At 41.6% G+C, this 22,089-nt stretch overlaps 2 protein-coding genes across 2 annotated transcripts; both read right to left on the bottom strand.

Annotated features, from left to right (window-relative positions):
- Positions 1–288: 288 nt before the first annotated feature.
- LOC140365721 (msx2-interacting protein) lies at positions 289–14,810 on the bottom strand. The gene is made up of 15 exons (XM_072452286.1): positions 14,550–14,810; positions 13,261–13,575; positions 10,798–11,271; positions 10,551–10,702; positions 10,237–10,437; positions 10,004–10,155; positions 9,773–9,898; positions 9,583–9,696; positions 9,389–9,502; positions 9,200–9,300; positions 1,995–9,123; positions 1,838–1,900; positions 1,567–1,761; positions 1,328–1,486; positions 289–1,244 (listed from the first exon to the last, which is right to left on the bottom strand). The coding sequence occupies exons 1-15, from the start codon at positions 14,630–14,632 to the stop codon at positions 1,113–1,115; spliced, it is 9,510 nt and encodes a 3,169-aa protein (XP_072308387.1). The 5' UTR covers positions 14,633–14,810; the 3' UTR covers positions 289–1,112.
- Positions 14,811–15,229: 419 nt separating this feature from the next.
- Positions 15,230–19,069, bottom strand: fblim1 (filamin binding LIM protein 1). The gene is made up of 8 exons (XM_072452285.1): positions 18,694–19,069; positions 17,890–18,207; positions 17,207–17,346; positions 16,551–16,644; positions 16,296–16,465; positions 15,968–16,146; positions 15,778–15,898; positions 15,230–15,693 (listed from the first exon to the last, which is right to left on the bottom strand). The coding sequence occupies exons 1-8, from the start codon at positions 19,025–19,027 to the stop codon at positions 15,577–15,579; spliced, it is 1,473 nt and encodes a 490-aa protein (XP_072308386.1). The 5' UTR covers positions 19,028–19,069; the 3' UTR covers positions 15,230–15,576.
- Positions 19,070–22,089: the final 3,020 nt, after the last annotated feature.

Here is a 22,089-nt window from a genome sequence, read left to right as displayed (position 1 = left end):
GCCACAAACTGTTCCACAATATGGCACTAAACTGAAGTCAAGCGACACCCCAAGAACAAGTTACAGGTCAGTTCTGTTAAGAGGCAACACCGCACCTTCAATACCTTCAAATGCATGTTTCGAAGGTATTTTTTGGCAATAAAAACACCATTAATACAATAAATTCAACCCTGTTTAATGTCATACTGTGGAACATTCTCACAAAGTAAAAAAGGGTGGAGAAAAATTACAGTATGCACCATTAATGTAAATAGTCAATTTAAGCAAATAAAAATGATTGGGTCTTCATTATACAAGTTTCTGAATTTTGTTTTATTTCAGTTACAAAATATGAAGTGCCATCGGCAGACTCCAGCAGAGTTTGCCAACCTTCTTGTGTTACAATATTTACACCCAAAAAAATCATCAGTATCCATCTACATTTCACACTTTTCTGGTTCACCCAGAGTTCAAGTCTGTCAAACTGTCCAATGCCAAAGTTTAAATATTTAAAATATATACATGTCCTGTATTCAAAAACTCCCAAATGTGACGGTAACGTTTTGAAATGAAAGCAAGGTGTCAGTAGTGAGACATGAGGAGTGGAGCTGGTAGAAGAAAGAGCTGTTGATGTGGTCCAGGGAAGTTTTTAGGCAAAACCTAAAAAATAAAAGTCTGAGCGAGATGTACATCATTATTTAAAAATCATGTATTGAAAAGTCTTTTCCAACAGAATAACAGCTTGTCTGATCCTCCATTATGAAAAAAAAAAAAAAAAATGACAATTGTAAGAGGGGAAAAAAGAAAAGGCCACCAAGAAGTCTTCGGTCATCCAGAAGTTTTTCTTCAGAGTATTTCCAGACATTAAAATTAAAAATAAATAGACATACAGCAGAGTCATGGTCAAATAAGACTGATTCTGGGATGGTCCATCCCTGAGTTCTTTGAGAAGGACAAAAATACCAGACCGGAGTGACACAAGAGGGACTGGCGAAGAGAAGGCAGGTCGTTGGTAGGAAACACCCTACAACACATCCTATTGTATCAAAAGAAAAATAATGGGGCTTTCCTCTGCTGTCCTGAGGCTAATCGTGAGAATACCCATTCCCGGGACAGTTCCCAGAAAAGGAAGGTTACACGGAGGTAATCACAATCATGAGGTGTGGTGAAATGGTTGAGATCCTGTTCAGTAGATCGGGCGCTAGCTGCGACAGGTGGCTTTCTGAAAACTCACATGGAGGGAAAATCTGAAGGACATAGGCGGGCTGCAAAGAAACAGAAAATACACATCAATATTTCAATTACAATCACGTCTGCTGTGGTTAATGCTTTTCAAAAGGCAGCTCACTTGATTGGAGCCTGGGTTAGGAATATTAATGATCCCAGCAGCCAGTTTTGACTGCAGGTAATTAATGAAAGCAGACTTCAGGGCTTGAGTCTGATTTAGGACATCCTCTTGATCTCGGCCACATGGTAGAGCAAGAAGAAGACAGAAGTCGGTATCCCCCTTGAGAGAAAGAACAAAGCATAGTTAAATGATGCAATAAGACCTTTGAGATTAATGTAAAAACGTGTCAAGACACATACCGTCATCCTTCTGGCTACGCTCTCCAATTGTGATGCCTCGAGTCTCATTCTCTGGACAATCCTTAGCAGAGCACCTCCTTCTTGTAATGGCAGCGAACGCTGGGCCAAAACCTTGTTACCACACACAAAATGCAGCTGAACCGCAGCAGTGTCATTCTTCAGAGCTAAGAGACCTTGCCACACAATTGGGTATTTCTGTTTCGACAAAGAGAACAGATTTAGAGCATAATCTTATGAAAACTAACCAAAATGTGGCTTGAACGTGTCTTACATTGAGCAACTGCACCATGGGTTGAGAAATTTTACCCTCTGGTTTTGGCGGGAGCTCAGTGCCCTGCAAATGGAAAAACAAAAAACATGATCAATAAAAAAAAATGCATTGAAAAACAACTTGCTTTATATTAAACAATGTACAGATTTTCACTCACTATCAATGTTGGGGGAGGGTGTGGCTGCTGGAGACCCACAGGAGGGGCCTCTGGCATTGGTGGATGCATGCTTCTGTTGGAGTACAAGCCTGGGTACTCCTGGAAGCTGCCACTAGGCCCCGGGGGCATCATTGGCACTCTCTGTGGAGATCCTATGGCTGGTGCCGACTGTCTGATTGCCATCATACCATCTTTGAGAAGAGGAGAGTTTGGTCTTTTGGCTTCAAGTTTAGTGAGCTCCTTTTCAGAGATGCTTTTAGATAAAAGATGGGGTTGTCTTGGCGACATAGACAGTGGTAAATTTGAGGACGTTGAGGAGGGAGGGATGGATTCTTGGAGGAGAGCAGTATGGGGATCAGCAGCAGAACGCTCTCCCTGTTGGTGCATGAGGAGCCGCATGTCTCTCTGTCCCATGTACTGTTCCATAGCGCTGCGCATGGGCATCCGAGGGTCTGGCTGCATGGACTCTGATTTTAATGAAGGAGCGGACTGTCGAGGTGTCATTTGGTGGAAGCGTCTGGCTTCTTCCTGTTCCGCATCAGGATGCCTTAAAGCACCAGGGTTCACCTTTAAAACCTTGTCTCTATTAACAGTCTGTGGTGAGGTTGGCCGTGGCTGCATAGCTGCAGACCAAGGAGAGGTAAGAGGATCCCCATGCATTCCGTAACTCATGACCGAGAGGGGTGGAGTGTTGACACGCACATCTCCCTGGACAAGATGGCCAACTGGAATCGACTGATTCACTCTATGAGGAGACATGCGTCCCAAAGCACCCGAGTGAGTGGGCATGATAACGGATTGCTCTGGATGATGGACTCCAGCCATATACGGTTGTATGGAGGAAAGGTTGGTTGGCAACATAACTGGAATGCCTTTTGGTGATGACGAGCCAATGGGTGATGAGACTTTAGCAAAAGGAGACTGTGGATGACCAGATTTACGTGGCGACCGTGGCTCCTGTTTTACCCCTTGAAGGTGTGGAGCTCTGTCTGAGCCTGTGACAAAGCTAACATGGTTTCCAGGGGGAGACGGCAGGTGAGGGCTGATGGCAGGACTAATAGCAGAAGTCCAAGAGGGTTTCAATGTATCTGAACTATGAGGGTCAGCAGAGTCCATTTTCTTCGAATGTTTCATTGATAAGTACTCTGGGTGGTAACCCATAACTTGCTGACCACCAACTCCTTGAGGGAGACGCTTCACTACACCCTGAGGTCCAGGCTGATAAGAGGACTCCATCTTGTCCAGGCTCATGACATCATGTTTCATAGCCTGGGACTTCCCTGGGTGCCCATGATCTGTTTGTGAGGGCCCCTTTTGGAGTCCAGACTGTGGGTGGCCATACATGTCCTGCTTTATCTGAGGCATGGACACAAGCTGCTGAGATTCCATGTCTCCTGCAGTGGCTTGTGGGATCTGACTTATCTTTGCACTAATCCGCTGGGGTCCCTCCAGTTTCTGCATTGAGTGGCTTAAGAGAACCACGCCTTCAGATGTGTTAACTCTTAGACCAGGACATGACCCTGAAGTTGGAGCAGGACTATCAATAATGAAGCGTGCACTCCCCACATCATCCCCAGACTGACCGTGGTATGGTCCAGGGTCATCTTTGCTTTGTCTATAAGCTGGTTTGGGTAAACTCATGTCCATGCATGGGTTGACAGCATTAGTTAATTTATCTTCATGCTCTGAGGGATTGCAGACGCGACTGATGACAGATGTTGCTGTAGATGCAATGACTGAGATCACAGTCTTTGTTTCAGGGGATGGTAAAGAGGCTGGTGGTCGAACAATGGGCGGAACTGGGTGAGCTGCCAACCTGCTTTCGGGCAGTGGGGACTTATTTGGCAAAGTAGGCAGTTGATGACTGTTAGAGGTGTTCTGATCTCTGAGGGCAAGAGGGGCTGTGGGAGTCAAACCACCAAACAAAGGCATATTTTTGTGTTGCATCAAAATCTTTCTGAGGTCACTAGATGTCTGTTCTGCTTCAACTCTCTCAACTTCATGGGGTAGGGATGGATCTTTTGTTGGTATTGAGACGGAAGGTATAGAAGGGACACATGTATCTTTGGGTGGTAGCCAATCTGGTGAGGAAGCAGATGGTCTATGAGCTTGAGGTGGTCTAATATTAGTCCTACTTCCATATGTTGGAGAAGTTGTGACAGACTCCGGTTGAACCTGTTGAGGTTTCGGGCGCACTGGACTACTGGGCTGAGGATAAACAGATTTTGAGGATGGGCCATGTTCTTCGGAAGGCCTCTCTACATCCATTTTGACATCAGTAGATTTGACCACCGAGGGCTCCGGCATTGGAGTCCATGATGTAGGAGTAATAACAGCTGCGACGGCAGGTGGAGTCTTCTCAGGGATGACCTTAATAGTTGGAGCTGGCCTTTCAGTAGTTGAAGACAACTCCTCAATTGTACTTTCTTCCTTAACATCTCTTTTCGTCTGCTTTGGACCTTTGGGCTTTTTAGGCGTTTTCGGCCTTCCCTTGGGACCCTTTTTGAGTGGAGATGGATAGAAAGGTTCCTCTTGTATATGAGATGCATCTGCTTCAGCTTCCTCCCCTTTGACAGATTGAACATTGTCTTGTATTTCAGGTTCTGAGCCAACTTCTGCTCTTGCTGAGGGAGGTTGTGGTAACGGTGCGTCCTCCCCTGTAATTGAATCAATTGCTGCCATGAGTTCAGTCTCATTTGCTGGAATGGGCTTATCTTCTTCTGCTTCTGGCTCACTTTTATTTTCTGTGGGTGCTGCAGGGAAAGTTGGTTCTGTGAGTTTGGCAATGTTCTCAACAGCTTGTTGCAACTCCTGTATTTGTGCTGCTTCCAGGGGTTCTTTTTTATCCGTTTCCAAATTTTCCTTTTCTTCATTTTTGGGAACAACTTTAACAGAACATGCAACCTTTGAAACTTCAGTTGGATCTGTGGCTTTAACCTTTTTTGAAGAGTCCTCTTGACTTGCAAGTTCATCTTCCCCCAACTGCAGTAAGTCTTTTACTTCTGTGACGTGAAGTCTGATCTTTAGGTTCTTGAGAACAGGAGACTTTGGAACCTTTGGCAATTTAGTTTTTCCTTTGCCAGACCTGTCTTTGTCTGTGTTGTGTTTTTCCTCAGTGGATTCAGGCTCTTTGTTTGATTTGCTGTCCCCCGTTTGTTCAGTTGGAGATAACTTTGCTTTTTCAGGTTCCATTTGTTCCCTTTCCTTCTCCTCTTTCTTGTAGTAATATTTTGATTGATCATCTTTGCTTTGTGTTAATAAATCTTGCATTGCATCTTCATCGGTAATGTTCATTTCTTGGTCATCAGCCACTTCAACTTTGTCCCCTTTCCTCCCTAAACCATATCCAGAGAGTGTAGACATCTGACTTGAACCTTTGCTGCCATAAGGGGAGTGCCGGCCCTTAGATGCTCTTGGAGTTCGTTCACCACTTTCGGACTCGTAAGAGTCTGTGTCTTTTGTTTCCGGTTTTGATTTCTCAGTCTTTATTGATGCATTTTCATCACTTTGTTTGCGATTTTTGGGAGGCCGGCCTCTTTTAACAACAGGTGCTGGAGCAGGGGGCTCTTGTTCTGAATTTTGTGGCATCACTTCTTTGTCTGTAGCACGTTTTCGGCCTGCACGGGGTGATTCTGGCATTTCTTTTCCAGGACGAACTAGTTGCTCATCTTCAACTGGTGTGGCATAAACAGATTTGACATTCCTTCGACTTCTCCTTCCCACAGACAAGCCCTGGTCTGAGCCGTCAGGATCTGAACCATGAACAGGTGATTTGGCTGTGGACCTGGCTTCGCCTCTTGGAGATGAGCCACGTTTGGTCTTTTCTCGATCAATTCTCTCACTTTTGCGTGTGGCTTGTTTATCAGAATTAGATGGTGACACAACTGGACATGGACTAACTGCCACAGGGGGTGTGATACATTTTTTACTTTTATTTTCTTTCTGTTTATTCTCTTTTTGGGGCAATGCCAGCTCTTCATGTGTATTATTTTGTATTGGCAATTGCCCTTTACTTATGTGTGGTTTCTCTTCATCAGGTTCTGCTTCATTTTTGCTTGGAGACTCCAAATCCATTTCACTTTCATGTTTTGGACTTTCTGCATGAGAAATTTTGGATTCTGGTACTTCAGGTACCATTTCTGATTTAATCTCAGTAGCTACATTGGCATTGTCTTGAGAAGAAAGGCGAGATTTTGTGCCAATATCCTGGGATTTCACATGTTCATTTAATTCCAGTTTCACCTCTGTTGGAGAAGGATGAGATTTTTCATGAGGAAAATTGGGTTCAGGAGTTGGTTCAGGTTTTGGCAGAACTTCAGTTGTTAATTGCTGCAAAGAGTCAACATGTTCATTTACTTTAACATCTTCCTTGGTCTCTTCCTTCACAGAAAACACTGGGGGACATGGCTCTGGGGCAGATATTATTGGCTCTGGTTTGACCTCTACTGGAGACATGATCTTGACTTCAGGCTGTGGGGCAGGGGGAAAAGGAGGGGGCTGTGGTTCAGGAGCAATCTCTTCAGCAGGACTGATTGGTTTCAGTTCAGGCTCTTGGGGAGATTCCGTTTGTGGTGATTGTGATACCGGCGTTTGTGACTCCTGACTTGTTACATTTTGTACCTTATTTTCCTCAATAGATACAGGTTCAACTTTTGCCTCCTGGGGTCTATTCTTCTGTTGCTGTTTTGTCAGTTCCAAAAAACGGCTGTGAAAAAGTATGACAGGCCCACTCTCAATTTCACCATCCATTCCATCTTGTAGTCCTGGTGGATTTACATTATTCTCAGGTTCTTCACGCTTGCGTTCCAGGTGCTGAAGTCGTCTTGAGTCCAGCTCAAAAACCGCACTGTGAAAAAAGCGAGAGGCAAACAGCTCCTTGCGTTCTGGTTCCTCCGGCTTAGGTTCCTCTTTTCTGTCATCAAGTTTATCTTCAGAACCACTTCTGGTCTTGTACCTCCTGTACCAAGAAAGAGGCTTGATGGGTTTGGGAGCAGATTCCACTTTGACGGTGTCTTTTCTGTCCCGAAAACTTGCCAAGTGGGGATCATAATCCAAGAATGACCAGTTATCTTCTCTTGATAAAGATTTGGCACGCTCTAGAAGAGCTTTTGTATCCGGAGTGATGGTCCTGTCATGTGCAAAAGAGTAGAATTTGTTCTTTTCAAGTTGAGCCAGTTTGGGGTCAGAAAACCTCTCACCACGCAGTCTTTCTGAAAAGTTCATGGATGTTGAAGGGACAGGAGAATGCGACTTGCCTTCTCTGTCTTCTTCAGAATCAGATCTAACCTCTCCTGGCTCCAAGTCCGGCCAAACACCAAATTCCAAACGTTTGCGATTATGAAAGCCTTTGCCTCTTGAAAAATTTTGATCTGGTAGAAAGTTGTCCACTTGTTTAACTCGGTGTTCCCATCTTTTTTGCTGCTCTTCATCAACACAAAGTACTGGAGTATGTGGTTTTCCCTGTGCATCAAGTGTCTTTTTAAGACGTTCAATTTCTGGCAGTTTGTCATCGATTCTGCTCAACTCTTTCCTTGAAGGACTAACAAAGTCATTATCCATATGATGAGAATGTCCAGGAGACAAGCCACTGTTCACATCTGGGTCTTCGCTTTTATTTCTAAAGCTCCTATAGACTCGCTCTCGCTTCATTCCGGTTTCGGCATCGAACTGGTCTACCTTTTTAAACCGGTGAGATGGGAAGTTATCTGTGACTGTGACATCCTCAGGAGGTTTACCAACTTCATACACAAGACTGCGGTCCTCCATATCCTCACTTTTATTTTCAAGGGGGCTTTCGGGTTTTTCAAGTTTGCCAGACTCACGCTGCTGCTGCTGCAGCCTTCGGTTTTGTTCCATTTGCTTACGGTAACTTTGAGAAAGATCAATATCAACATGGTCGTCCTTGTTTTTAACACTTTTGTCAATATCAGATAATGATCCACTAAACTTCAAGGGTCCATGTTGTTCCTCTCTTGTATTTGCTTGGTCTAGGCCTCCCTCATGAGAAAACCTCCTAGTTAAACTGTGCCTTTTAGAATCTTCAGAAGAAATATCTCCCTTCTCTTTATGCCCCTTGTGATCTTCTTGGGCTTCTTTTTGAGTTTTATCCATTTTAGGTCTTGAATCTCTTCGTTGTGAATCTTTGTGCATGTCCATCTCTTTTTGATGCGAGCCACTAGCACCAAATTCAGGAGGTTCGTCCTCTTCAACCTTGCTCCTCTTCTGACGTATGACTTTACCACTGGATTCAGCAAATCGCCTCTTTCTTGCGGCTAAACGCTCAGAGTCTACGGAGTCTTTTCCATCACTTCCCAATTCAGTCTTTATTTGTTTTTTGAGAGTCATTTTTGCATCCATTTCCAAATTTTCTCCTTTACCCTGTTCTGAAGGTTCATTTTTTGCAGCTTCATGATTGTCCAAATCTCCTTTGTACTTCTGCCTTTCGAGGCCGTCTTTACTCCGACCAGCTCCTCCCTCAGAACCTGTTTCAGGTTCTGCCTCAAGTATTTGAGAAGATGGTGACTGCGCCTTTGTTTTTCTTGATTTAACCTTTTCCCCTTTCTCCGTTTTATCTTTTCTTTTGGTTCGCTTGGTTTTCTCACTACTTGGCATACGATCAGTTGGGACGGTCTTCTCACTCTTGTCATTTTTGGAACCGTGCTCAAGAGATTTATCCGAATTGTCGAAGTGCGGTGGAGACACTGAGCTTACACTGCCACTTCTCTCGGAAGACTGGCTGAACACACGTCGTTCTGGGTCTCTGGGAGCACGCTCACGCTCAGATGGTGAAGGCGACACTGTAGGACTTGCGGGTCGTCGTGGATGAGAAGGACTCCACCTGCTCCGGTCAGCCTCAAAACGCTCCCTCTCTCGTTCCCGCTCTCTTTGAATGTAGGTATATTTCCGAATGTCCTGTTCGAACGGGTCTCTGTAGTCTCTAAACTCTCTAGGGTCTTCATGGTACCGTGGGTCAAAGTGGTCACCCTGGTAATGTTCAAGTTCAGAAAATCTCTCTCTCCGGGCAGCATATTCTCTTCTGGCTTCTTCTGGATAAATACCAGGGGTCCGGAGATTTTCATAGTAGGCCCTCTCTGTAAATTCATGGTATGGAGGTCTGCGCTCTGCCTCCCTGGATTAAAAAAACAAGTTTAGTTGCTAGTTTTTTTCTAGACATTAACATTTTACTTCACACCAGTTCCGTTTACCTTCTTTCAAGCGGTAGATCATAGAATTCTCTAATGTCTTGACCCGATGCCTGCATTGAGCGATAGAACGCAAGTTGACTTTCTTGGCTAGCAAAATCCACCTGTAAATCCACAAAGACGAAACATGATAAATATGCAAAGAAAGAATTACATAGATAGTATATTGCAAACACAGCTCCTATATTGTACCTTTATTTTATTACCACCAAGTTTCCAGCCCTTAGTCTCCCGAACAGCTGCCTGAGCAAAGTCTGTGTTGTTATACAAGATAAGTGCCATGCCCTTTAATCTGTCAAGCACAACCTATAAAAGAAGAAAATAGTTTAACAAATGCAAACAAAATGCTGCAAGTTAAAGAACATGAAAGTGCCTGCATACTTTACCTTGACAACATGTCCATAACGGCAAAAGTGCCTTGTAAGGTACTGTTCCGTTATGTTAGATGCCAAACCATCAAGCCAAACACATGTAGTGGGCATGCTTTTGCCAAAACCAAGCTGAAGAAAGATAAAACAAATACAGGGTATGACCAATGTTTGAAACTTAAGTGGTTTGTTCGATCTAATCCATTACCTTTAATCGATTACTCCCAAGATATTCTCCATCCATCTTCTTAATGGCCTTGCAAACACTTGCTATATCAGAATATTGTACAAAGGCATACTGTGGGACACCATTTACTTTCTTTATGTCAATGTCCTGGAAAATAAAATAGATTAGCTATAATAACTGAATTAATAATAGTTAGCAGTATATGCTGTAATTTTATATGTATATATAAGTATATGCTGCACTCAAACATACCACAATTTCTCCAAAGCGTTGAAAAACATCAAGAAGCTGTTGGTAACTTGTGGTCTTTTCAAGGTTTCCTATAAACAGGGTTCTTGTGGCTTTCGGGTGGAACTCATCAATCCGCCCATCTAGAGGTCTAAATTCATTCTCACTCTCAGTTTCTGGTGGAAGAGGTAGTAAACATATTTTTTTCTGACGAATAAAAAAACTGTACTTTGTTATAAATACTGGTCACCACATACCAGGGCCATTATAGGCAGTGACCTCAATAAGCATGCCAAAGAAGAGTTTCCCCTTTGAGACGCTGAGGGCCTTCTCTTGATCTTCTTGTTGTCGGAAGAAAACCAGACCATAGCGATCTTCAGACGCTCCATGAATCTGTACAGAGGTCACTTTCCCATGCTTCTTAAACTCATGGAAGAGACCATCTTTTAAACTAGTGTCTACAGCAAAAAATAAAACCGGTAAATGAGGAAGCTCTAAGATGATTTTTTTTTTATTTAATCTGAACGTCAACCTATAGACATGTAATGTGTAGAATTGTTTATGTGTATACCTGTTGACCGGACAGGCAAATTCTGAACTTTTATTCCAAAGCTCCTGCGTGGCTCATCTGTGTCGAGAATCACAGAAGCTGGAGGTGCATGTGTAGCTGATGACTGAACTGATCGAGCCCGAGACCCATCACTTGAGCTGCTATTTGATTCACTAGAATTAAACACAAACAGAGAAAATAGGACATTAACATGTGCAATATTTTAACAGGCTTTTTTTTTTTTCAAATACAAAGATAAATTTCTAACCTTCCGCTCCCTGTGCTGCTACTGCTGCTTACAGAATCTGAGCTTGAAGATCTGCTATGTGACCGAGACCGTGGGCCTCTTCCAGGGGACAAGGGAGCTCTTTTAGGGGAATGAGAAGATTTAGGGGTTTGTCCTGTGGTCCTTTGTGGAGAAGGTTGTCTTGACTGTGAGGAATGAGAAGATCTGCTTCGTCGATGGTATGTCCTGTCAGCACGCCGCCCTCTTTCATCCCTGTAGAGGTCACGCCGTGAGGCAGTAGTCAAAGTAAAGGGGTCTCTAAGTCTAGCCTCAAAATGTGGGTCAGACGCTTCAAAAGTTCCACTGATAGCACTGCTCCCAGTGCCAGCAGCAGCAAACATAGAGCGATCACGGTAATAGTCCGCATTGTAGTGTCGCGGCCGATCAAAAGTGCTGCTGCGTTCGTGGTGTCCATACGGGCTGTGGTCATAAGAGCGATCTCTGCTTTCTGAGCTGCTGTAGGGGACAGAAGGGCAGAGAAGGCCATGGTCAATTTAAAATAAAGAAAATAAAAAAAATTATGCAACCTTGCTCTTTGTGAGGCTGAAAACTTTGTTAGTAATCAAACTGAGGTTTACTCAAATCCTTAAACTTCCAAATCAAAACCAAGTTTGAAAGAAGTAATCGGGACATGGTTAGTAGAATTAAAGGGTTTAGTAATTTACCCAAAACATTTATTACCTATGCCACATCCAGATAACTCCTTTTTTTTAAATACACAGTATCCTGTCAAATAAAATATATTACAACTTGCATACATTAGATAATTTCTAGTTTTCTCTGAGCTGAATAGCCCATCAGGGTTTAACAGATAAAATATAGTACAGCTAAAATAAAGTTGTGTATACTGATATATACATCATGGGTACTTCTTTTGTGAAATGAGACAGAAGTATTACATGAATTATTATACTTGTTTGTGTCTATAAAATAAGCTAAAATAAAAAGGTCAAGACTTAAATTCTACATTATGTACTGTAAATACTATGCAATTCTTTGTATTCCATCTATCTTAAATTACTCCATTGGTCTAAGATATCTACAAAAACATCATGAACACATCTCTAAAGAAGGGTAGAGAATAAAAATGCAGAGGGCAGAGAAATACCAACCTTTTAGAAAGAAGTTACTGAAACTATTCCAAATAATATCTAGGTGGTCAAAATGTGACAGCCCTTAAGAAAAACCAAAGGGAAAAAAATTCAATTGATCTAATTAGAGAATATTTCTTGAGTCATACGGCTCGTTATCTCCAAATCAGGCCAGCAGATGTATAATCCAATTAGGCTATTTAATTCTTGATGGAAAAAGGACAAAAATAAAAACGATAGAACTGATGGATTTCGGGATATTTGGGGAAAAACAGAACATAAAGAGTTACTAGGTAAGTATGAATTTAAAAAAATATGTTATTTCTGCAAAGGAATCAATATAGTGGACCCAGGATAGAAAATACATCCAACTTGATCAGATCAGCCTCATTTTGCAAAAATAAAAAAAATTTGAAAAGTATTCCAGTGGTTGCTGTTGTCTCTTGAAAGTATTTAGATAGTAATTATATATAACACCTACAAACAGTAAATCCCGTTCTGATATTATATTTCTTCAGTCTTGTCTTCTGATGCAGCTACATCCTCCTTATACTTCTGTCCGTTTAGTAATCCACATGAAGGACCGCTACAACTATGCAAACTAGAGTCTGTGTCAGTACATCCAACATGTGGCAGTGGCAATGCACATCCAGGAGGGTACATCCAAATGTGGATCTTCAGCCATCTTCATGGTCGTCAGTCCAAAACAATAGTTCCACAGATTTCTTGGGTCACTTTTCACTCACGTTCCTGGTGTAGAAGCTCTGTGTGAACGGTCTACAGTAACTCCAGGGTGAGGCGAGCAGAGCAGGGCTTGCTGGTCAGCTGTCGCAGCTTGTCACAATTTCTCCACTGCTTTAGTTTAAATCCACACTGGGTCATATCCACTGATTCAAAAATGATAAAAAGTATTTCCATTTGATACTTGTCAAAATAAAAAATAGAGTCAAAAAGTTTCTGTGAAAAATGTATCAAAATGTGGCATTTTACTTCCGGCTTTGCGTAATTCCAAGATAAAAAATGAAATAGAAGAGGTAGTTGAGGTAGATTCCACATTATGGAAAAAAATGCATAGAATCCAACTCCCCACGGTATATATTCCCACAATGTAAGGTCCGAAACTCACCAGTATATTCCTCAGAGATCAAATATCCAGATGCAAACTTTGGATTATAGATACCTCATGAAATGATAATGTGTAGTTAATTACTTAGATCCCATGGGCAAGGTGAGTCAGCAATGATGAAAAGTGGAATAAATCCTACATTACTTTTGAAACAACCCAGCAATGAGATTTACACATATCTGATACTTAAGTTCCCCTGTGTTTAAAGGGGAGACCAGGTCCACTTACCCATCTATTCTCCGTTCATAACGCCCCTCTCTGGTGTGAAGGGACACTGGTGGCCCAAACACAGGGCCCACTGTCCCCCTAGAGAATCCTGTAACGTCTCGACTGCTCGAAGGGGAGCCATCCTCAAGCCCCCGTACAGCACTTGGGACCGATCCAGGTTCGTTGTAGTCTGTCCGTAGGTCCCGATCTCCCATCTTATTGACAGCATTGTGAGCCTTCTGAGCACTTTTGATATCCACAAAATCGACAAAAGCTGCAACACCCCCCTCTGATCCCCTCTTTCGCAGGACTTTAACACTCTCCACACGTCCATACCTAAGAGCATTGCAATGTAAACAAAGAGAAAAGTTTACTTAAAAAGATCATCCAACCAAATACACGGCCTTGTATAACTTGTATCACTGTGAAACCATGTTGAAGCTGATACAAGAGTATAATTTTGTATGGAATATTTTTTCCCCAACATGAGATGACTTGAACAGTGTACTTTGAAGCCGCATGTAAAAACTGAAAAACTGTGTTAAGCGTATCCATAGGGACGAAATTTACGGTGCATTGCATATATCAGGGGGTCGTTTTCTGAAGTCGCGCCTCCTGTGGCCTTTGAGTTACATCTCAGGGATGGCCACATATAACATTACACAGCTATAAATGACTTCTGTAAATACAAGATGGCACGTTTATGACGTTGGCTATTTTAATGCTTTACTGTGGAAAGTACTTTTCTAGTAGGCGATAATCAATGGCATGCAATTTTGTGAAGTAAACGCTGGTTGTCATGCAGCAGATTAACTTGCTATCGTTCGTGAATTCACAGTAGGTCCAAGACTGTAATTTGGGATTTTATTGTGTTTTTGAGACTACTGGCAAACACCTATGCGTATTTATGTATCCTGTGAATATTATAATAAGTGATATTATTTCCCCAGAAAGCCCGCTTCTGTTAGCGTCCCTTTAGTTTGTGCTGAATCTAATCATGTCACCGTCTTGACTTCCCACAAAATGGTTGGTTCGTTTGGTGGTAGCTCCGCAGCTACACCTAGCTCACCAGCTCTTGGTGTTCGGTACGAATGAGAAACATTAGCAAGAGTGTTCGGTGTAAATACGCATATGCAATAAATAATTTGCAGTGTTGCAATAAAGTAAACAGAAGCAACGCTTAAACTGTTCCGATTTTATTGATGAAATGCTAATGCTAGCCCTGTTAGCATTAGCCACTTCCACGGCAACTGGAACTGAACCTAGCGCGCGCTGGTTAACGAATGCAGGGCTCCTCTTGCGTAACATACCGTTTAAAATGCTCCACGATCTTCTCCTCTCGGACGTGTTCGGGTAAATTCCCCACCCATAGGTGTCTGGTTTCCCGAACCATCGTGTGTTATTATTTTCCCCTTCTTAAACATATGATCTGGTACGTTTTAATCCCTGCCGCTGGTCGGAGGTCCGCCTCTACAAAATGAACGCTGTGGGCCTGGTTGTTTGCTGTCGATTAGCTTTAGCTGCTTTAGCTGCTGCGTCCTCTGTCCGTGTGCGTGAGCGCGCATCAACGTCGCTCCAGATAGTTTTGGGCGCGCGCTGCGCGGCCCCGCGATGATAACGCGAGAAGACACGTTTCTTCCAGCTGTGACTTTTTAGGTAACGGCTGTAACTGAAGTGGATTCTTGGTGCATGCTTTCGTTGTATTTTAGAATACGGCGTACATAAAACAATCTTGTTGACGTTGCCTTGCTCATCAATCCATTTGCTCAAAGCCAAAATGGAGGTGGTGAGTCCCCCCATAAAACGCACATCTACACAAAAACTGTCAATAAATTATGGAGGAGTGTGTGCGGAGCGCACGGGTGATGGTCACGGCTGCCGAGGGCTCTTTTTTAATCTATTGGCCCATTTGGACCTGATTTTTTTCACATTTTATGCATGCTTCTTTTTCTTTTTCTTTTTTGAAGAAGAAGAAATAAATCAATTGACATATTTTTTCCCCGTGATTTTATTTTTGAAAATACAATTTTCAAACAATTTCCAGTTATAAATTATGATAATTACTTTTGGTTATAGCAGATCTACTGCTACATTTAATCAGCATGTGGTTACATAATAATTGCATAATGATTCTATGTCTAAAGACAGTTGAACCAGCCAGTCATAGAGCAGACCATATAAGGATAGATATTGTAAGTAAAAGTGTACTGATCACTCAATAAATCTTTATCTAGACATATTTCATGTTTTCTAGTATTTTCAAGAATGGATTGGCATCAATTGCTATTTTTAAGGAACGTCCAGGGTTTCCATTTTCCTGGAGTTGCTGCTGGTCCATCACTGTCCGTGCTGCGCAGAGACCAGGGAGAGATGACATGCTTTACACAGGAGCTTCCCATCCAGAGGATAGCAGCCCTTCTCATTGGGTTCAGGATTCAGGTGAATAAAACACATCTGAAAGAATATAACATGCTTTCAACCTTGTACATGATTGTTTCATTTAGTTTTACTTTTAATTTGCATCTTAGTTTCTTTTACCTCACATGTATAGCAGTCCTCGTGATAGGAGTGTCCCAGACATTCAATTGTGTAGCTGTCAGTACCATCTTCTTTTGGAATTATCAGTTGGTTACATGCTCTACATTTTGGGGCATATTTCCTTTGCAAACACATATAGGATCACAAATTATTCCTGGCCAGATGTGCTGTGTTTTGTATATAACTGTACCTGTAGTAGTCCGGCAGGCAGTACACTTCCCCAACTTCCCCTTGGGCAAATCGCTGCTCTCCAATCTGCTGTTTACATGTTGTACACATAAAGCATTGGGGATGGTAGGCCCGTTCTAGCGCACGCATCACTTGATATTTGATAACCTCTCCACAGGCCCAGCAGAGCTCCAGACTTGCCTGAGACGAAAGGGAAATCATCAATGTCATGTCTTGTTAGGACATGCTGAGTGATGTTTTGCATTCGTCTACTATTGTGTAGATATTTCAGCATCCAGTAATGATGTCATTGTTCACATTTGCCTTGTAGTTTTCACAACATCCTGTACCTGGTAGCAGTCTTCACACAGAGGGATTCCTGCTTTGTTGTAGTACTGTTTACATGCCAGCGGGATGTGACATGATCTGCACTGGAAGCAAGCCTCGTGGTAAGTCCTGTTCAAAGCCTCTATGGCTGGTTCACTTAGATTCACTGACTTTCGACAGAAGCCACACACATCTATAAACAGCAATTAAACATAAACAAAGGCTGCAACAATCCATGTATTCTCAAACCTGGGTGGTACAGATACAGACCACGTTACCTTTACTTTCTTCACGTTCGTCTGGGTTTGTTTTGTGGATCGGTTCCTCCATCAGGTTTTTATTTAACCCACTAGATGGAGTGCTTGCTTCCACCTATAAACAGAAACAACTACAACATCCAGCACTGAAAGATCGAATCTGTAACAATTCCGTTTTAGAGCCAAGAGTTAAAGCGTAAGTTCAAAGTGTTCATATTACAAAACTACAACTTAAATGTAAATCTACTTCTGCTGCTAAGAATCTGTTTCTGTCTCTGCTCATTTCCACCATGTCCAGTGGGAACTGTAAAACTTTAAAATTATTGTCCACATAGAAACATTTGTCTTCTGCATTCAACACATCTTTCAATGAATCAGGGACCCATTTGCAGATTTTGAGCATTGATCGTTCATGACTACTGGAGCTGAAAGATGAGTCCTTTGTGAATGAGACTTTCTTGTAGTGAGAAACTTAGCCACCATGCTTCCTTATAATGGTCTATAATTAATTTGTAATTAGATTCAATTTAGATTCCTTTATTCAGACCTTTCAGTTTTAATTGTACCTTATATGATTTCAATTCAGTGTCTTCAATAAACAGAGAGACATAAAATGAACAATATGAGTTCAAAGGTCAGTGATCAAGGAATGGTGAGAGCAGAAGTCGTTTGCATACCATTCTACTGTAAACCGGCTGCTGGCCTTGGGTCAAAGGGCACACTGGGGTCTCCTGGGCTGGGTGCGGCGTTTCTTCCAAAGTGGTTGTTTCCACAGAAGAAGGTAGTACAGCAGGTGATAGGGGAGTGTGGAGCAGATCTGATTTGATGAGAAAACATTAAAAGTGTCCTGAATATATGTTACATTTTTAGGTTTGCAATGATATCCCAACATTTTTCAGGCCTGTAATAGTTAATAGAGACTATAATTACAGTCAATATGCAGATGTATGGTTAGATATGTTTTATTTAATCTAAATTATGATACTCCTATGCATAGTTTTAATGTTCTGCGTAAAACTCAACCACCACAAATAAGAGTTAGTAAGAAAGTAAAATGTATTTGTATAGCACCTTTCACAGACAGAAGTCACAAAGTGCTTCACAAAAACTGAGTGAGTTGTGGGTGGGAGTAAATGATTCTTTGTTTATTGATACTATATATTGTTGCTGCAATTGATTGTGTTGATGATGATGATGATGATGATGATGATTATTAGTATTCCATGAGCTGGAATAAACTAAACTAAAAGACTAAAATAGTTCAATAACCAAATCACTAATATTACTAATTATCAAGTTTAGAATTTTTGCATTTTGTCCTTTTGGATGCAATAGATTTAGATCACTATTTTTGTTGTACCTGTTTGCTGAGGGTTTGCTTGAATCGATCCAGATCGAGCAACTTTTGAGGGTAATTGTTTAGACGTTAGAGTTTCATCTTTGCTTTTTGCTCTGATTCCATTTGTCGAATTGCGGTCCATCAGTTGCGTGGCTGTAGGTGCTGTGTTGGTGGGACTGATGCGGACTGCAGTTTGCTGGTTGTCTATGACCAGGGAGCTGTGAGCTTGGAGAGTGGGCTGCTGCTGCTGGGTCACTGTTCCACGATGCGGAGATGCTAGAGTGATGAAGACTGAAGACACCATCCTTTTGGGAGAAGCTGCAGAGGCCATGGCTGAATCTATCTCGGTAGAAGAAAACTCAAGTGAGGAGAGGTCAGTAATATTGCTACAGAACACACCAACGTAAGAGTTCAATCTACGCTGTAAAGGATAAGTTAGAATAAGTTGGGATACTGTGTAAACTCTAGATACATTTTTTTAAAAGGGCGAATATCATAAACAATATTTTAATCACAAGTTTTCGTGCTAATTTTATGGCAGATCACAATTACAAAACTATTGCATAGTAAACATTTTAAATAAAATAATTAAATAGTACAAAGCAGAATTTGTAAATTTGTACATCGCTTACCAGTCTATGTTAGAATATAACACGTACAAACCATTTCATTTTGTTTCCTAATCTTCTTAATTATGTAGGTGCGCCATTCCAGTTTATTGATATAAATAAACCTACAGTGTATTGACATTTCCACAACTTTCACAATATACAGTCTTTTTGAAAATGCTAAGAATTCTTTCAGATATAAACTTCTATTACATACCTTTTACAGCCAGTCCCTGTCTTCTTTGTTTCTTCACTTTTCCCTCACTTCTGCTCTGTTTCTGTAATCTGCCTCCTGTACAGTCTTTACTGGTAGAAGACTTCAGTGGCGAGGACGACTCTGCTAAAAGCCACTCCTTTTCCTCGTGTCCCTCCCTCTCCTCGGCTCTCTCTTGTCCATCGACCACTCCTCCTACTCTGGCTGAATGACAATACCACCTCCTTTCCAACCGTAAAAGGTGAACAGTTAATCTCGGGCAAAGTGCAATAAAAAACATGACACATTCATTTGCTATGAAATGTTGGCAGGCATGCACACCCAGACACTGAGGCATGCATGCACAGAAACAAAAGCAAACAAAGCACTCAAGAGTTCTGCCATCTTGCAAAAAAGATAAAGACAAACCTGGAACAAAGATCAATTTTAGATTAGAAGACCTAGACATTTTGCCTCCTACATTGATCTGTCCTCTTACTAACCCTCTTATTATCGCAAGCCAAGCACAAAATGAATTTTCCAGGCTTTTGAATAACTTTCCACTTCTCTTTTTCTCCCTTATTATCTGTCACTTGTATTTTCATATCTTCCTCAAAGTCTCTGACAACTTTTTTTTCTTTTCCTTCGTGCCTTCTCCCTTCCCCCACACCGTCATATCACCACAGCCTTGACTCACTATCACAAAGTCTTGCCTCTCCATCCAAATAGCAGTGCAGTTATGTCTGTTACTGTCCACATTTCTCTTGGTTAGCTTTTTGACTTGGATTTCAGCGATACAGTGCAATGAATCAGGCCCATTGTGCAACAGGAGATGCTGGTTTATTAAGAGAGGGGGAACACTGAGTGATGGCTGCTGAGTGCTCTGAAAAAGCTACATTGTTTTTTGTACCGGAGTTGAGAGATATCAAGACTGCCGATCAGCAAATATTGTTGTTGTATTCTGCAGCCAAACCATATAAGGCCTGAAGATTAAATGGCGGGACTTTGCAAGCGGTGTGAAGTATGAGGGGCTACAGTCCAGATTGTGTGAGAAAGGGTTAAGAGGGGACTGATGGGGGTCTGTGTTGTTCCAGTTCTGTGCAAAGGAATGCTGCAGTGATGTCATGGCTGCAGGAGGGAGCATGCCTAGTGATGACACAATCCCCCGACCCCCAAGCCCCGCCTCCGAGCACCCAAAAACCTTATAAAACTCTCTGAACTTCACTCACCCCCCACCCACCCACCCCCGCCTTCGTCTCATCTGATCACTTTTCACTATTGTTAGACTATACAGTACATCTGATACTTCAAGGCTTGATAGATTCACATAATGGAAGCTCTGCAAAGCAGCTGGAGAGGAAATGGACTTAGGGAAAGGAAATCCAGGCCCAAGACCCAGGAAGAAAGTCCCTCAGAAAATGTTCACTTCAGAGATGAACAAGGGAGTTTAAGCCTCATTTTGGGGGTTATCCACGTTTGTCGCTTGTGGTTATTATGCTATTAAAGGGTTGCGTTTCATCTATAAAAGTCTGTTTTCAGACATTTTCCGTCATTGTTAAGCACAGATTTCTGCTTCTATGAAACTAGGGTGGCACAACTAGGGTTCACAATAATAATTAAATACAAGGGTGACACATTTTTTGAAAAATGTATGCACAACTTTGAATCCCCGCAAAATCCAGATTCATTGAAAGAACTGGACTTGAAATTTTTTCACTTGAAAACTTCATATTTCAAATTATTTGAAATAATTTACATTTAATTTAATTTTTTGTATGTGAGTGTGAATTTGTATTTGTGGATCGCTCAGCATGTGCATTCAGCCATTAATCTTGTGAGGATCCTTTTGACACAAACGTTTTACGTTGCTGCTCCCTCTCAACTCATTCACGAGGCCAAAGTTCCCTGATAAACATTGCACAGGTGGTCGAGCTTACCCCAAATGTGCCTAGTCATGAGGCTCATTCTGCTTTCTGATTGGATAATCAGCTTGAGAACCAAAACACAAAATTAAAATATAACAACTTTTCACTACCAAATGTTTTTGTAATTAAGACTAAATGGACATTAGAAGTTATGGTAATTTAATTTAATCAAATGGATACAGAAACAAATGTAGTCATTTAGTTTTATTTTGCACGGTCTTATTACATGCATGAGTCATCACCTTTTCCATTGTGACATGTTACAAATGTCACTCCTATTTTTAGGCTCAGTCCTGGTTCAGTTCTGGTTCAGTCCTGGTTCATTTTTTGTAAAATCTCATGACGTGAGACTGTGATTTTCAGGGGTACAGCACTATCTAGTGTTGTGTTTTGAACACTGCCCTTAATATAATTTCACCTTGAGTGTTTTTATGTAGACTTTTAAGAATTAAAATAATGGGCCTTGAAAGCTGTAAATTCCAGTAATGTGACCCCACAATTATTGCACATTTCTTTTACTACATCTCTATCTAGTGGTGATGTCTTGTAAATACGTTCCTCTTTTTTAGTATTAGAAATGGTTTTATTGCAATTGTCAAGAGGGGACCCAAGACCCTCCCATCTAATCGCGCTGAATACACACTTGCCCCCCCATCCCAAACCAATGGTGAGTTACTTGGGAGTCAGAGGCGCGGCCGACCATTGCCACCCAAATTGAGGTCTTGCCCACCCAATGAAAAGTCTAAAGACACACACTCGCTCCTTTTCTGGCAAAATCAGTTTTACCCACATAATCCCAAGAAAGAGGAGCAAGACATGAGTAAACACAGAAAACACAAGACTGGTACCGCTACAGGAACCAAGCTCCAAAATAGAATTTTGTGCAAAATGTCATTAATTTTGGAAACACTATATCAGGGGTGGGCAATTATTTTCCTCCGAGGGCCATATTCGAATCCAGGCAAGTAGCGGAGGGCCGGCCCGCGTTCATTGGTGTGAATTTTTAAAAATTTTTTATTATTAAATATCAAATAAAATATCACTTTTCTGTCAAATATAGGCTAATGAATATATTATTTAATTCATTTCACGTCATATTTATTAAGGATACAAGTGCAGACAGATGCCTGAGGGCAAAAAAGGGAAAACAAAATATTTAATTTAATTTTTTTAAATATTACTTGGCATGTTTGGTGGGCCGGATCATAAAGACAAACGGGCCACGGGCCGTAGTTTGCCCACCCCTGCACTATATTGTTTGTTGGTCATGGTAAAGTCAAAATAATTCAAATTCTGGGGAAAATTTGCAGCTTTGCCATACATACACCTCAAGCGTATCATAAAAACTTTGGTAATTCTTGATGCCCAAGTCCTGAAGATGATTCTCATTTATTTTTAGGTTGGTCAGGCTAACGCCCAAGGAGTTTCTAAAAGTGGGAATTCTTCAGACTTCACTCTTTATACTTTATTCTTTATAGACTTCAAGTATAAAGAA

This window comes from Eucyclogobius newberryi, unplaced genomic scaffold, assembly GCF_026437365.1.
Source record: "Eucyclogobius newberryi isolate DKJ021-1_F unplaced genomic scaffold, fEucNew1.0.hap1 SCAF_19, whole genome shotgun sequence".
Lineage (NCBI taxonomy): Eukaryota > Metazoa > Chordata > Actinopteri > Gobiiformes > Gobiidae > Eucyclogobius > Eucyclogobius newberryi.
The sequence above is the reverse complement of the archived record's forward strand: the minus strand, read 5'-3'. Positions and strand labels throughout refer to the sequence as shown.